The sequence below is a fragment of the Podarcis muralis genome, chromosome 14, assembly GCF_964188315.1.
Source record: "Podarcis muralis chromosome 14, rPodMur119.hap1.1, whole genome shotgun sequence".
In the NCBI taxonomy this organism is placed as follows: Eukaryota; Metazoa; Chordata; class Lepidosauria; order Squamata; family Lacertidae; genus Podarcis; species Podarcis muralis.
This window is the reverse complement of record NC_135668.1, coordinates 13,879,733-13,897,302: the sequence shown is the minus strand read 5'-3', so window position 1 is coordinate 13,897,302 and position 17,570 is coordinate 13,879,733. Positions and strand designations below refer to the sequence as shown.

At 44.9% G+C, this 17,570-nt stretch overlaps 1 protein-coding gene across 1 annotated transcript in view; it reads left to right on the top strand.

Annotated features, from left to right (window-relative positions):
- Nucleotides 1-17,570, top strand: part of ATP8B4 (ATPase phospholipid transporting 8B4 (putative)) — a 111,953-nt gene that overhangs the window by 15,236 nt on the left and 79,147 nt on the right. Inside the window, exons 5-7 of the mRNA XM_077918800.1 lie at nt 1,378-1,491; nt 3,987-4,085; nt 10,546-10,607. Coding sequence (XP_077774926.1) covers nt 1,378-1,491; nt 3,987-4,085; nt 10,546-10,607 — 275 coding nt within the window. The remainder of the gene's footprint in view (nt 1-1,377; nt 1,492-3,986; nt 4,086-10,545; nt 10,608-17,570) is intronic.

Sequence of the window (17,570 nt, the reverse complement as noted above, 5' to 3'; positions counted from 1 at the left end):
ATTTCCTTCAGAATGGATAGGTTTGATCTTCTTGCAGTCCATGGGACTCTCAAGAGTCTCCTCCAGCACCATAATTCAAAAGTATCAGTTCTTCTGCGATCAGCCTTCTTTATGGTCCAGCTCTCACTTCCATACATCACTACTGGGAAAACCATAGCTTTAACTATATGGACCTTGGTTGGCAAGGTGATGTCTCTGCTTTTTAACATGCTGTCTAGGTTTGCTTTTCCTTAAAAGGTAAAGGTAAAGGTACCCCTGCCCGTACGGGCCAGTCTTGACAGACTCTAGGGTTGTGTGCTCATCTCACTCTAGAGGCCGGGAGCCAGCGCTGTCCGCAGACACTTCCGGGTCACGTGGCCAGCGTGACGAAGCTACTCTGGTGAGCCAGAGCCGCACACGGAAACGCCGTTTACCTTCCCGCTAGTAAGCGGTCCCTATTTATCTACTTGCACCCGGGGGTGCTTTCGAACTGCTAGGTTGGCAGGCGCTGGGACTGAGCAACGGGAGCGCACCCCGCAGCGGGGATTCGAACCGCCAACCATGCGATCGGCAAGTCCTAGGCGCTGAGGTTTTACCCACAGCACCACCCGCGTCCCATTTGCTTTTCCTTAGGACAGCCATATTTTCATCGGAGAAATTTTGGAGGGTATGCACACAGTTTGTTGTCAAGCACCTTCTCTGAGGGCAGAGGCTTGCCAACAGGAGGAAAAGGAGGGTGCTTTAGCAAAGGAAGGGTCTGGTGATACAGGAATTGGGCTTTCTTCTGACAACTGACCTCTGGTATCTGGGGGAAATAATGCTGGACTCGTAATTAGGGATGTTGGAGAGCTCTGTTGGAAACAGAAGCAGAAATTGCCACAATTCACATGTTTGTCTGAAGTCCGGAATGGAAATCAGACAAGATAATACAAGCAGTTTCTGCTACTGTTCCTAACCCCCACCCCCAAATTTTTATCAGAACCACAGCAGGAGGGGGACATTTAACCCTTCCCTATCTTGCAGCAGTCTTGACACCAGCAGCCTGAACTGCATTTACACCTTGAAAAAAAGCTCTTGACCTTTATATTTAGCTGTTCAGGGACTTTATAAATGATGATGATTAAAGTTTATATATTATGTATTTTGTAAATTTTGTATTGCTCAGTGCTTTGGCTTTTTATATGCAAAACAGTATATGCATAAATTAAGAATCACATTTTTTATCATGTTTATCGTTGAGTCTATAACCATTAGCCAGTTGCCAAACTTTGGTGCAGAATCATAAAAATTGTAGAGTTGGATGAGGGTCAATTTTCTGGCTTTTCTGTTTAATGTATACATTTTTTTGGTCTCCCATGTTTTAAATCTCCCCCACCCCCATTCTTCTGTATTTTTCAGAACAATCGCATCCAAACATCCAAGTACAACGTTCTGACCTTTTTGCCTATCAACTTGTTTGAGCAGTTCAAGCGGGTTGCCAATGCCTACTTCGTGTTCCTCCTGATTTTACAGGTTATATTCAATATCTGTATTTATTTCAAAGGCAAATTAATTGGCAATGGTTATAAAAGAGAAAACTGTGTACAGTTGTACCTCGGCTCCCAAATGCCTTGGGAGTTGAACGTTCCAGCTCCTGAACAATCGAAAACCAGAAGTGAGTGTTCCGGTTTTCTAATGTTCTTTTCGAAGCCGAATGTCTGACGGGGCTTCCATGGCTTCTGATTGGCTGCAGGAGCTTCCTGCAGCCAATCAGAAGCTGCGCTTTGGAAGTCGAATGTTTCGGAAGTCGAACGGACTTCAGGAACGGATTCTGTTCGACTTCCGAGGTACGACTGTATATTGTTATGTGCCACCCCGATCTCTGAGTGATGAGATTGAGTGAAGAGCAGGAGTCCCCAAACTTGGGTCTCCTGCTGTTTTCGGACTACAACTCCCTTCATCCCTAACTAGCAGGACCAGTGGTCAGGGATGATGGGAATTGTAGTCTAAAAAAAACAGTGGGAGACCTAAGTTTGGAAAACACTGCTCCAGAGGTTCCAATTCCTTATCCATGGTTCAGTTTCCTTGGAATGAAGGTCAGCAGAGACTGGTGTCTTCAGTACATACGGTTTTATTTACAACCTGAGGGTGGAGGGGCCTACAGCATTAACTCCCCAAAAGATATTGCGTCTCCATTAGTCACAGCTTAGGATCCAGCACAGAACAAGACATACAGTATTTTTCGCTCTATAAGACGCACCAGACCACAAGACACCTAGTTTTTGGAGGAGGAAAACAAGAAAAAAAAATATTCTGAATCTCAGAAGCCAGAACAGCAAGAGGGATCGCTGCGCAGTGAAAGCAGCAATCCCTCTTGCTGTTCTGGCTTCTATGATAGCTGCGCAGCCTGCATTCGCTCCATAAGGCGCACACACATTTCCCCTTACTTTTTAGGAGGGAAAAAGTGAGTCTTATAGAGCAAAAAATACGGTATCTCTCTGTCCCCAGCTTCCAGCCTGCCTCTTCCATCCCACTCCCACCTCTCACTACGCCAAACTTTGGCCTATTGCTCTCCATCACTTACCTGTGGCTATTGCAACCTAGCTCACTCTTTTAGATGCTAATGATCCCCCAAAGGAGCCGGGTATTCTAGTTTGTTAAGAGTGCTGGGAATTGTAGCTCTGTGAGGGGGTCAATTGCGTGCCAAGGCACCCAAGCCACAAAGTTCCCAGGAGAACAATAAATCACACTGACACAGAGTATTTTGGTTTGTGGGTTCAAATAGGCCACAACTTCATTGGTTACAGATGTTGAGTGGTTTGGCTTAGGCGTTGGGGTGAAGCCAGGCTATATCTTGACTCCTGCCCATCTACAGGGAGTCCACTTAAGGGTAAACCACCAATAGGGGGTGCCCTATGAGTTACATCAAATTAGGGGCACCCCAAGGGGTACCCATTGGGGTAATGGCATGGCCCTAGCCCACGTCCAGGCTTCAGATAGTATTCACACCCCAGATCCCTTTAACAGGATACCCTTACTGAGGAGGGGCAGGCGAGGCAACAACCTCCCCTCCAACCAAACAAAAGTCTAACCTCCACCCCCATCTTTCTGCCAAGACTCTGAGGTCCAGTGCCAAGGGCCTTCTGGTGGTTCCCTCATTGCAAGAAGCAAAGTCACAGGGAACCAGGCAGAGGGCCTTCTTGGTAGTGGCACCCTCCCTGTGGAACGTCCTCCCATCAGATGTCAAAGAGATAAACAACTACCTGACATTCAGAAGACATCTGAAGGCAGCCCTGTTCAGGGAATTTTTTAATGCGTAACATTTTAGTGTATTTTTGGTCTTTGTTGGAAGCTGCCCAGAGTGGCTGGGGAAACCCCGCCAGATGGGCGGGGTACAAATAATAATTTATTATTATTATTATTATAAAAGTTGTGACGATTGCTTCTAGGTAGGCAAAACCAAATAGCCGGTGCCAATTTGCCAAGTGGAACAAATTCCTACCAGGCCCCAACAACATGGCGACCGACAATTGCCATAGTAAGGTCATACCAGAGCAAAGCATGAAAAGAGGGTGGGTGGGTAGGGTGATCTGGCGAAGGGGCGAGAAAGAGGGTGCCGGCCGGCTGTGCCACCATTAAATGGCTCGCGGCCAAACCCACCCAGGCAGCAGATTGGCTGGGGCTGTCTGCAGCACAGATGACATGGCCGGCTGTGGTGTGGGGTAAGGGGAGGCAGCGCACCTCCACCCCTACGCCGGAAAACTGTTGAGGCTCAGCTGACTGGGCGCAATGCCACCCACCGGATAAAAGGTGAGCGGAACTACAGTACCCATTATTCTTTTGGGTGTGTGGTGCGCTTTAAATGTACGGTATGTACATAGGCTCACTCTCTAGGTGAAAATTGGCATTTCACCAATTTCTATGAATTGGTGAATTCATAGAATTTTGTGATTTTTTTTGAAACTATAGGAGGCTTTTTAAATATTATTTGTCCTCACACAAAAAATCCTTTAATCGTTCTCTTACAGTTGATTCCAGATGTATCCTCCTTATCATGGTTTGCTACCATTGTTCCTTTAGCGCTGGTTTTAACCATCACAGCTGCCAAAGATGCCACCGACGACTACGTAAGTCTTTGCAGTAATTTACTGGTGCCCCCCTTTTTTGTATTGCATGCACTATCACAAGATGGCTGCCTAAAAGATATAGCACCTCTGTATCTGTACCCTAACCATTGTCTACTGATTTTGACAGTGGGATTCGCAGCAAGGTTTTAGTTTGCAATGTTATGCGGTCTTTCTCCCCTCTGTATCTTTTTATTTTAAGAAGAGTGAAAATCTCAAAAACGTTCTGCTTTTGCACACAAAAAAAAGATACTGATGAAAAAATGGTTATGACGTATCATAGAGTATGTTTCCCTCCTGACATCTTTCTCTATTGGGCAGTTGGGATGATTTGTGCTCCTGATTCTGTCAGGATCCTGCTTTCAATATTGTTTCTGCAAATGTTTTGGGGCAGTCAGACTGCTTCACTTTCAGTCAGTAGGCATCTTGTAACTTCTATTGTGTGGGCAGGTAATCCCTCCCCTACCTGGCCTGGTCTCCTTGGCAACGCTTCCCCCAGGTGGGATTGGACAACTGACTGAGGTAGGCGGAGACCTCCAGGTATCCCACCTGAGGGAAGGCAAAGCCAAGCCTATGCTGTTGGAGCCGCTCCAGATCTAGGGGCTGCACGCGTCCATGCAAAGGGCACCCCCCGTTTTAAGCGGGGAGCGGTCATTCTGCAAATGTTTTGGGGCAGTCAGACTGCTTCACTTTCAGTCAGTAGGCATCTTGTAACTTCCTGCTGAAATCCTGTAACTTTGTGTGTGTGTGTGTGTGTGTGTGTGTGTGTGTGTTTCAGATTACAGTTTTACAATCGCATATCCAACATACAACCTTTGCGGGTCCTATTGTTAATCATTTCCTCCTGCATCTCTTATAATAATCCAAATCTTTTACATCTCCATTATGTCCAAAAAATCACCATTAAACTACAAGTGTTTAATGTAACTTCTTATGCAGTAAATGTTGTGGTTTATTTTTGGCCGTCTTTTCTTGTGCTATAGCACCTCCAGAAAACACTACTGTGGTAGCATTGCAGAACAAAGTAAAGCAGAATAAATCTACCACAAACGTACTACTGTTGTGTAAAGAACATGTTGCAGAATACACCCACAATGAAAGACCAGCCTGGTCCTTCCTTCCTTTTTATACAAACCCCCTACCAGGGGTGGGGGTGGTTGTGTTGGTCTTAAAAAAAAAAAAAAGTGGAATAGGTTATTTGTCTCACTTCAAGGAAGGCCGTCTGTAAGGGCTTGTTAAGATAAATTCAACAGGTTTGATGGATGTAATAATGGAATACTGAATGGTATAGTTTTTGTAAAAGGCCCTCTGCCTGGTTCCCTGTAACCTCACTTCTCTCAGGGAGGGAACCGCCAGAAGGCCCTTGGAGCTGGACCTCAGTGTCTGGGCTGAACGATGGGGTTGGAGATTCCCCATCAGGTATACTGGACCGAGGCCATTTAGAGCTTTAAAGGTCAGCACCAACACTTTGAATTGTGCTCAGAAACATACTGGGATCCAATGTAGGTCTTTCAGGACCGGTGTTATGTGGTCCTGGTGGCTACTCCCAGTCACCAGTCTAGCTGCCGCATTCTGGATTAATTGCAGTTTCCGGGTCACCTTCAAAGGTAGCCCCATGTAGAGCGCATTGCAGGAGGTCAAGCAAGAGATAACTAGAGCATGCACCACTCTGGCGAGACAGTTTGCGGGCAGGAAGGGTCTCAGCCTGCGTACCAGGTGGAGCTGGTAGACAGCCGTCCAGGACATAGAATTGACCTGCGCCTCCATGGACAGCTGTGAGTCCATAATGACTCCCAGGCTACACACCTGGTCCTTCAGGGGCACAGTTACCACAGCTCATGGACCTACTTAGGGTTTCAGTGTGGCCCATGAGGCTGTTTTCCCCAAACCACACCCACCTGCCCTGCACCTGATGCCATGGGTGAAATCAGACATGGGAGAGACAGGCCTACAGTTGCCAATGCAGAATTGGGAGCCTTAAAATGTGCTTCTGATTGTGCATTGGCAGAGGAGTCTTGCTTTCCCCACGGATCAGCTGAGTGGCTGTCAGAGCACGCCTGCTGGGATCAGCCAGGATACTGCATTCACAGGGAACTCAATAGCGCAGATGAAGTTCAGATGGAGTCAAGAATTACCGACGAAAGAAGAATGGCAAATGAAATTAATGGACTATGCAGAATTAGACAAATTAACAGGAAGGATTCGAAACCTGCAGGATCAGTGATTCTTAGAAGACTGGAGTAAATATTTGAACTATTTGAAAAGCAATTGTAATAAACAGATTACGCTAGTAGGATTGCAAGAAGTTCTGTAAGGAGGATTATTTGAAACATTGCAAGAAAGACTGTGATGAGAATTATTAGTTAAGGACAATTAAAAGTAATAGAGAAATTAAGAAATGCAGAACAAGCGATAAAGAACGGGAAATCTTCAGAAGTTGCCGATGGAAGTCACAATATTGTATAAGATAAGAAGTTATGTTAAATGATTGTTGGAAATGTTAAAAAAACCAATACAAATGTGTGTGTGTATATATGTGTGTGTGTGTGTGTATATAAGTTCAGATGGTCTTCCAGTTGTTGCTGAATTGCAACTCTTAGGCCATTGACCAAGCTTGCTGGGGCTGGTGGGAGCTGTAGTTCAGTAAGTTTCTGGGTTTGTTTGGAGGGTGTTCTGGTTTTTTGAACCAGGGTAGGAGTTCTGCAAAAACAGGCATTTCATTGGGAGATTTCTCTGGGAGTTTTTGGATGTTGTGAAACAGTTCAGCAGGAGATGAAAAAACTTGAATTCTTCACTGAATCCTCCCCGGGGCTTTGAGGATTCCATTAATAAACATACATCAAATTGAAATGAGTTAGAGGAAACCATTAAAAGTTTTAAAAAATTGAGGGTGGGGGAAAACCCTTGGTCTTTTTCTTTGCCAGGGCATTTCCAGACAACAGTGGGTAGTGGAAGAAACACACGTTTGGTTTTTAAGAAAATTCTTAAACGTCTTTCTTCTTAAAAAGATCTTGCATCATATTCTGATAATATTTAGTAAGGTTCTAGCGCAGATGAGCAACGTGGAGCTAAAACTGAGGAAGGTGGGGCTCTTTTTCTTTCGCATCCACTGGCTTGACTCCAGTGGGAAACAGTTCTGTGGTTTTGCGAAATATTCTCTGGCATTGCAACAGGGCAAACCTTTGATCTTGCAAAGCAATAGAAATGAAGGCCTTGCAGTCAACAACTAAACTGGCGGCTGCTTGAGTCATTAGTGTCTCAATGGTTCATCAGCCTTCATCTGTCCATCAATTCTTGCTTGTAAGAAGACTTCACATTGTGCCTGAGTAATTCTTGGTTACCTTGTGGGTCCTTTTCTTTCTTTCTTTCTTTCTTTCTTTCTTTCTTTCTTTCTTTCTTTCTTTCTTTCTTTCTTTCTTTCTTGAGGGTGCATATCAGGCACCCACTAAAGGAGTCTTCTTCAGAGGAGGACCTCATCCTTCCTGAAGGGAACCATATGGAACTGGTGCAGGTAAACTTTGGTCCTCCAGATGCTCAACAACAACTTCCACAATCCTTGGGCCTTGGCCATGCTTGCTGAAGTTGATGAGAGCTGTAGTTAAGCAACATCTGGAGGGCCAAAGATTCCCTACACATGATACAGAGGGACAGGTGAGGTTAGGCAACAGTGAGGTAGAACCAGGACTGTTGGGCATTATGGCACTTCAGCTCCATTTAGCTGTTATTGAGGGCTCAGAGGCACCCCCAAGCCCAAGAGAGCACTGGCACATGAAGGTTTAGCATCAGGCTTTAGAGAGTTTGAGGACTGGGACATTCACAGGGAAACCAAAATGCTTGTTTACAAAGCTATTGTACTACCAACCTTACTGTATGCTTGTGAAACATGGACCACTTATAAACACCATCTGCAACTCCTCAAAAGATTCCATCAACGGTGTCCCCGAACATTTTTATACATCACTTGGGAAGACAGGTGAACTAATGCCAGTGTACTTGAAGAAGCAAAGATCACGAGTGTCGAAGCAATGATTCTTCAACGTCAACTTCGTTAGACTGGTCATGTTGTGGAGATGCCTGATCATCGTCTTCCAAAGCAACTACTCTTTTCCGAACATAAAAACGGGAAGCATAATGGTGGTGGTCAACAAAAGAGGTTTAAAGACTCTCTCATGGCAAATCTAAAATAAATGTAGTATAAACACTGACAACTTGGAACCACTGGCCTGCGAGCGCTCCAATTGGAGAACAGCCTTCACCAAAGGTGACGTGGGTTTTGAAGACACTCGAACTCAGGACAAAAGGGAGAAACGTGCTAAGAGGAAGGCACTCTTGGCAAACCCTCACCATGATCAACTCCCACCCAGAACCCTGTGTCCCCACTGTGGAAGGACGTGTGGATCCAGAATTGGCCTTCAGTGTCACTTACAAACTCACTGTTAAAACCATGTTTATGGAAGACAATCTTACTTGGCTATGAGGGATCACCGAAGCATCATCATCATCGTCATCACCATCAGGCTGTAGTTAGGCGCTAGAGTGCCTGTCCAAAAGCTAAGACTTCATTCAGAGTAACAAACTACACACGAGGAGTCACACATACTGGGTTCTGCCCAACTTGTGTGTGTGTGTGTGTGTGTGTGTGTGTGTATGGCATCACATGGCAGGAGGAGGTCCAATGGGATCCTCCACAGCCATGGGGAGGCCTGAGGGGGCCTGCTGTGGCTGTGGGTAGGTCCAGTGGGCCTGTCACAGCTACAGGGGAGCCCCCAATGGGGCCGGTCACAGGTGTGGATAGGTCCAATGGAGCCTGCTGTGGCTCTGGGATATTGAGAGGTCCCGGCTCCCTCCTTGAATTTTTTTGGGGGGACCTCATGTCCCCACCTGCTGGATGGTGCCCTTGTGAGGAGTAGTGCCCTCATGAGTAGACCTTACTCCTTAGCTAGCAAAGATTCCTGATTATTATTGTTTTCTGCATTAGGTGCCCAAATACCTTGACCTACTTTGGGTACCATGCTCCATGATAGATGAGGCTGCCAATTTTTGCCTGGCCTCAGGCAGCAAAAAGCTGTGAACTGGCCCTGAGGATTATTGTTGCTGACGGCTGACCACAAGCTGGCCAGTTTGACCTCACTGTATATGCAATTGTTTTAGCTGTTTTTAACATTTGTAAGTGTTTTATATGTGTTTTTGTTATATTGCAAATTGCTTTGGGATGCCTCATGGGAAGTGATTCATAGATGAAATAAATGTGTCTGAAAGTTCAAGTTTAGAAAAGGGAAGCCGCTAGAGTTTGCCCACTCTGGAAACAGCACTTTGGGGAACAATTAGGTTGGTCGCCCTGGTTGTCCGGGGGGCCTGGTAGGAATTTTTCCATTTAGCATTAGACTTTTGGTTTTTTTCGCCTACCTCGTAGCAATCGTCACAACTTTCGTGGTATTGGTGGGTAGGTTAGGCATTGGAATAATGTGTTGTGGTGTGTCGAAGGGCTAGGTGTGGCCATCGCCTGCGCCTTCAATTTTGGGTATTCCGTTAAAGGAATCCAGCGGTCGTGTATTCTGTCCGATGCCTGCGTGGCGGGAGGCCATGGCACGACCCTCGGTGACATCAGGGGAGATCTTATAGTTGGATTAGCATCAACAGGCTCCACCTACTGGTGAATAAACCCCCCTGTTTTAGACTCACCCCTCTCTGAGGGGGTGGAGTCAGATGACGTAATCCAATGCCTAAGCCAATACCTTTTCACTTGCTGTAATCAATAAAGTTGTGGCCTTTTCTTGCCCATTAACCTTATATCACGTGTCCTCGTGTTTTCATTCCACTACGCGGGGATCGGGTCCTCGAACCACAACTTCTGCCATATGCTGATGACACACCTCTTTACACTGAACGTGTTTTGTGGGTGCACCTTTTTTTGGTATGGGGAAGAATTTATATTGTTCTGCTTTGTTTGGAAAGGGTTTGGGCATTTTAGAATTGTAATGCTATTATCTGTGTTTTTAACCCTATTTTCTATTCCTGTATCTGACCCTGGGCTCTTATGGTGAAGTGTGGATAAGAAATATTGCAGATCAATAAACAGATAAAGAACATTCCCACACAGCTCCTAATTTTGTGCTCCTGAGCTATGGGCTTTTCCGGCATTCTTTCCTTGATGTCGCCTCCTCACTTCAACTCTCAGTCTCGCTCAGGAAAGCCCGTAAAGAGACATCTGGAAAACTATTTATATTAGTCCTTACATTTCTGCTCCTGGCTTGCAAAACAGCAATGTGGAAATCTGCAAATGGAACCCCTAGCTAAGTCCATTTTACTTTCCTGTTCCAAGCAACTTGTTTACATTCTGCTGCAAGTCAACTTCATTTAAAAAAACGTAGTCTGGCTGGAACCTAATTGTGGAGTACTGTGTACCACACTTACCTGGGCATTGACAGGCCTGTTTTTTCTTCTTCCTTTTAACCCCTTGCAGTTTCGCCACAAAAGTGACAACCAGGTGAACAACCGGCAGGCCGAAGTACTCATTGATGGCAAGTAAGAAGCACGCCTTTATAATTTTCCGCATGCAATATCTCTTGCCAGTAGACAGTGATGGAAATTACTAGGCATTTGTCAAAATGCAGAATCCTGATATTGAAGTATTAAAACAGGAGTGGGGAGTCCCACATGGCCTTCCAGTCTTTTCTGCCCTCAACCGCAGCTTCTTTTCCAGGCATGTAAAGGTAAAGGTACCCCTGACCATTAGCTCCAGTCACGGACGACTCTGGGGTTGTGTGCTCATCTCTCTCTATAGGCTGAGGGAGCGGGCGTTTGTCCGCAGACAGCTTCCGGGTCATGTGGCCAGCATGACTAAGCCACTTCTGGCGAACCAGAGCAGTGCACAGAAATGCCATTTACCTTCCCGCCGGAGGAGTACCTATTTATCTACTTGCACTTGACGTCCTTTCGAACTGCTAGGTGGGCAGGAGCTGGGGCAGAGCAACGGGAGTTCACCCCGTCTCGGGGATTCAAAGTGCCGACCTTCCGATCGGCAAGCCCTAGGCTTTGTGGTTGGCACATACCAACCTGTTATAAGAAAAACTGCTCCCTTTCCCTTATGGGGTATTCCAGAGCCCGTATAGAGTCCTTAAGTGGGTTCCCTGTTGGTAGGAGAAAGTAACAGAGGCCAACCATGGTATATTGAGAAGCAAAGCGGCTAGTAAGCCTGATCTTTATTCAAGGAACTGTTGTGACAGGGTCCCCACTCACCACACGCAGGAGGGAGGAGAACCCCGAACAATGGTGCACCAGCCCTTATATAGACTTTTGAAATTGCCACCCTGTAGCCCAAGACCACCACCCCAAAACATCATACATACATCACAGAGGGAGGCGGTCTACAGCAGAAATCCTGCCTGCCAGGATACCTGATAATGGTCACTGATTACATTACCAGGGCAGTCAGGCCATTCTATTGTGATGGTAAATACTTTAGTTCCTGAATGCAGGTCACAGGCTCACCCTATTCATACACAAATAGGTCCTTAAGACAGGATTTGCAAGCAAAAAGACAGTGGGAAGGCTTTCCTCATTTGCCTCCCTTACCGCTGAGGAATATTTGAGGTCATTGGGAGAGTCAAAATGGCTCCAGGATTGCTCTCCCATACTAGTTCAGACACATGGTTCATATATTTATATGTGTGTGCATTTATGAATATTTATGCTATATTTGAGACCTTAAAATTCTTAAAGCAAACCCATCCTTTAGGGCTGGAGGAAGGGCCATAGCTGAATGGTAGAGCATCTGTGCTCATGCAGGAGGTGGGACTGGGAGAGATCTCCTGCCTGTAGCCCTGGAAAGATGCTCCCAGTTAGCGACAAACAATTGATAGGGTAGATGGACCAATGGCCTGACTCAGTATAAAACAGCTTCCTATGTTACTATTTTTGCCCGGCTGGAATGTGCCCTTGAACTCTGATCAGTAAGTGCAAGTAGATAAATAGGTACCACTGCGGTGCGAAGGGAAACGGCGTTTCCATGTGCTCTGGCTTCCGTCACGGTGTCCCATTGTGCCAGAAGCAGTTTAGTCCTGCTGGCCACATGACCTGGAAAGCTGTCTGTGGACAAACGCTGGAACCCTCAGGCTGAAAGCGAGATGAGCGCCACAAGCCCATAGTCGCCTTTGACACTATCCAAGTGTTCTTTACCTTTACCTTTTACCTACCACTTAGAGATTTTAAAGTACTGTGGTACCTTGGGTTAAGAACTTAATTGGTTCTGGAGGTCTGTTCTTAACCTGAAACTGTTCTTAACCTGAGGTACCACTTAGCTAATGGGGCCTCCTGCTGCCACGCCACCGCTGCACAATTTCTGTTCTCATCCTGAAGCAAAGTTCTTAACCCGAGGTACTATTTCTGGGTTAGCGGAGTCTGTAACCTGAATTGTCTGTAACCCGAGGTACCACTGCATTAAAATGCTTTTAAATAAAATAAAGAAAAGCATGTGCTTTTTTCACCTGTATATGTAGAATTGTACATTTGTAGCTGGTATTCAGGCATTTAGTCCCCACCTGTGCATGCCAGGTGGGTGAGAAGGAGCCAGCCAGACACATACACTCTTCCCTCTGTGTAATGGGTTGGATCAGGAGAGTTGTCTTATTCAATCTAACCCTGAGAAAGAGGATTGCCACCTGATTGTAGAGATTTGGGAAGCATCAGTCAGAACTCTTTAGCGATGGAATGGAGGATAGGAATTAGCAGACTGAAACCAAATGTAGTCTTGGGATTGTTGTACAGATTGACTGTGTTTGGAAAGCCCCTGGAAAGAAGGGCCATTGGCCAGTCTACTACAGTTGTACCTTGGAAGCTGAACGGAATCCGTTCCGGGAGTCCATTCGACTTCCAAAATGTTCAACTTCCAAGGCACAGCTTCCAATTGGCTGCAGGAGCCGCGGAATGCTTGGCTTCCAAAAATAGTTTGCAAACCGGAACACTCCCTTCTGGGTTTGCAGCGTTCAGGAGCCAAAACATTCGACTGGCGTTCGTCAACCAAGGTATGACTGTATACCCATGGCAAAATTGGATGATGGTCTGTAGTGAGAGAATACTGGATTATAGCAGTTTAAAATGCAGGTGCTTACAAACAGAGATAAAAATTAGAACATCACTGCGGAGGATATACTAAAACTTTTCCCCTGATGTGCTAGCTTTCTACATGCATGGAGCTTTTGCTATATGGTAGCATTCTAATATGGGACTCTGCACCAGTGATACAGTGACATCACTTTCAGCCTTGCAGCTTTCAACAAACAACACATTCTCACAATTCAGCTGAATGCAGGAATACAACGTCGAGTGTTGAAATCATGAGCGATATACATACACATGTTAATCAGCCTAAAGAATATTAACACCAAATGTGTGGGTAAATGACAAACAGAGGGGTGGCCAAAGTTTCCCTTTCAGAACTCTACTCAAGAACGCCTTGGCAATTGGTGCCCCAGTAAATATCATCGTGTTTTTATTAGTGACACATGCAAGTCGCACATGGAGCAATAATGAGAAGCAGTCCGTTCGTAACTTTTTAATGTTGTCATAGCTGCAATTATATCTTATGCCTCATACAAGTGAAATTTGAAGTAAATAGGATGCATGCTGGGGAGATCATTATGAACAATTTTCTTTCTTGTACTTTTCCTTTCTTCTTTCGGAACAGAAAATATCTCCCTGCAAGTTGACAAATGACATTATGCACAACTTTTTTTTAACGAGCAATGGGCAACTTTATTAGTCTGAGAAATCTGTGAACGCCAAGTGGCTCGACCCACTTTTATTCTGTGGTGAGCTATGAGGATTATTTCCTATTCAGCTTAGCCATGGCGTAGCCTGGCTGGTTCTGTACGTCCACAGTAGGTGTGGGGTATCCTTGGCTCTCTGTGTTGTTGAACTACAACTCCCATCATCCCTGGCCATGCTTGCTGTGGCTGATGGGAGTTGTAGTTCAGCAACCTCTGGAGGACCAAAGATTCCACACACCTGATCTTCTTGTTTAGTCATTTAGTCGTGTCCGACTCTTTGTGACCCCATGGACCAGAGCACACCAGGCACTCCTGTCTTCCACTGCCTCCCGCAGTTTGGTCAAACTCATGCTGGTAGCTTCGAGAACACTGTCCAACCATCTTGTCCTCTGTCGTCCCCTTCTCCTTGTGCCCTCAACCTTTCCCAACATCAGGGTCTTTTCCAGGGAGTCTCTCTTCTCATGAGGTGGCCAGAGTATTGGAGCCTCAGCTTCAGGATCTGTCCTTCCAGTGAGCACTCAGGGCTGATTTCCTTAAGAATGGAGAGGTTTGATCTTCTTGCAGTCCATGGGACTCTCAAGAGTCTCCTCTAGCACCATAATACAGGCGTGTAAATCTCTGTGCATTTGTAAGTTGCTAATGGGTCTCCTTTGCAGTGTGACGGCTTGTAGATGGTGACACCAAACCTTCTGCACATTTTTTCTGCTCCTCTATGCTTTGCGAAGCTAACATAGAAGTGAGGAATGTTGATCCCAGCTCTGAATATGACAGAGATGATCTTTCTTTAAACTGAACTCTAAGCTTCTATTTTAGGTTGTTTTGAATAGAATGTTTAGCAATAAACATCATTTTCTGAGATTTCATTTGTTTGAAATGGGATTTAAGATTGTAAATATAGCATTAACATACTGCAGCTGTAACAAACACAGATTCTTTTTTTTAAAAAGATTCTGTTAATGGCTGTGATGATCCACTGTCCATCATTGTGCAATAGCTAATATGCTTTTTGGCATAGAGTTTTTCAAAGGCCGTCAGAGTACGGGTGAATTAAGGCACGGCCTTTTTAAGGTGTACACTTAATTTTATGTTGATTGTACACTTAAAGATGTCATGTGTGAATGTGAAATCCCTGATTTCATGTATGTATGCTAATAAATGCAGCCATGATTGGCTACACTCCCCTGTCAACTCAGCTGCAAATCTGCAATTCCTGCCATGAAATGTGAAAAGTTTTCAGATTACGTAAGCCGAAAAAAATGAATGTATTGGAGCTTTCCTGGGTATAGAAAATGGTCCTGTGTTCTCGGTCACTTTTGGCACACCAAGGTAAATGGCAAGGAGAATTACCGGTAACTCACTGGTATTTTTTCATACATTCAGTTTCTTTTATTTATGTATTATGACACTACCCTCTCAACCATATTCTCAAGATGGTGTGCAAAATGAACAAAACAATTCACATCATTATTTAAAAAAATAAGCTAAAAGCCACAAAATGATAAAAGCGACAAGAAGCAGACATAACAATCTTGTTCTATTAGACCAGGGGTAGGCAACCTAAGGCCCAGGGGCCGGATGTGGCCCAATCGCCTTCTCAGTCTGGCCCATGGGCAATCCAGGAACCAGCGTGTTTTTACATGAGTAGAACGTGTCCTTTTATTTAAAATGCATCTCTGGGTTATTTGTGAGGCATAGGAATTCATTCATCCCCCCCCCCCCAAAAAAATAGTCCGGCCCACCACATGGTCTGAGGGAAGGTGGACCGGCCAACGGCTGAAAAAGGTTGCTGACCTCTGTATTAGACTATTATGTTGCTGTGCTCCATGTCTGTCTGTTGCCATAACATTAAACCACAGTTTCCTGCTATATCTGAACTGGGAAACCATGGTTTAGTATCTTACCACAAACCCATATATCAATCAAACCAGGATGTGATTTTCGTTTCATATTCTGGGTTGTAGTCAGCACTTTATTAGGCAGAGATCATTATCCCCCCCTTTAAACATCTTTATTGAAAGTTCAAAAACTATATGTGCACTAAGGGACACAGGTGGCGCTGTGGGTTAAACCACAGAGCCTAGGGCTTGCCGATCAGAAGGTCGGCGGTTCGAATCCCCGCGAAGGGGTGAGCTCCCGTTGCTTGGTCCCTGCTCCTGCCAACCTAGCAGTTCAAAAGCACATCAAAGTGCAAGTAGATAAATAGGTACTGCTCTGGCGGGAAGGTAAACGGCGTTTCCGTGCGCTGCTCTGGTTCGCCAGAAGTGGCTTAGTCATGCTGGCCACATGACCCGGAAGCTGTACGCTGGCTGCCTCGGCCAGTAAAGCGAGATGATTGCCGCAACCCCAGAGTCGGTCACAACTGGACCTAAGGGTCAGGGTCCCTTTACCTTTACCTATATGTGCACTAAACATGGAGAGACTTAAATAAAAGAGAGAAAAAGAGAAACAGAACCCATGTAGAAGGGAAAATAAAGGGGGGAGGAGGGAAACCCAAAACTATATATTTTACAAGGTGGTTGTTATACTTTACCAGATCTTAACCTATTACAGTATTTGTAAGAATGGATTCCAAATATCATTGAATTTGTCCATTGCAAGTCTGTATTTATTTGCAAGTTGTTCATATGTTGCGAGTTTGTATAAGTCTTCAATCCAATCGTAGAAGGGAGCCGCATTTTTATTTTCCCAGTTCATCAGGATCAGTCTTTTTGCTGTTGTAAGGGCATGGAGAGTCCACTCATATTGTCCTTTTGTAAGGTTCCATGTGCTGGGTATATAATTCAAGAGGATATTTTGCTCTGTAAATATAAGGTTGTTCTATACAGTTCCGTTTCAATTTCAGTTACCCTCTGCCAAAAATCTTTCCATATAGGCAGAGATCATCACTCTATTGTAATTGGATGAAATATTCTTATTATAGCATCATTGGCAAGTAATAATAAGACTATTAAACAAACAACCTCAAAGTACTCATGGCCTAGAAAACAAGCTCCACCAGATTATCAAGATGTGTTTTCAAGAATTCAGGACTTCAAAAACACTAGCACAGAACAATATTACTCCCTACGGAAGGGAATTCTCTGACCAGGCCTGGTACCAATACACAAGGCTACATTAGTTTAGCCTTTAGAAGTCCCAAGCGAGCCTTTTATCCAATCATCCTGGGCTAGAGAAGGTCAAGAGAGAGCATACTGTTTGTTGAGTCTCTAAAAAACAACAACCCTATTGCAGCACACCAACATCATGTTGAGTGTTACTCAAAGGAGAACAGAAGTCTTACCCAAGAGGGATGATTTAGTGTACTTCCAAACATCACTGGAACTTTTATTTATTTTTTATGCACTTGGTATGCATCCTATGTTTTTGGGGTGTGTGGAGGGGTGATTATTGATGTTTTGAGCTGATTCCTCCTTACATTTGCTTTCCCTCCTAGAAGCACTTCTCCAACGGGAAAGAAACTTACCATATTTTTCGCTCTATAAGACGCACCAGTTTTTGGAGGAGGAAAACAAGGAAAAAAATATTCTGAGTCTCAGAAGCCAGAACAGCAAGAGGGATCGCTACGCAGTGAAAGCAGCAATCCCTCCTCTGTTCTGGCTTCTGTGATAGCTGCACAGCCTGCATTCACTCCATAAGACGCACACACATTTCCCCTTACTATTTAGGAGGGAACAAGTCTTATAGAGCAAAAAATACAGTATCACCAAACGAATGAATGAAT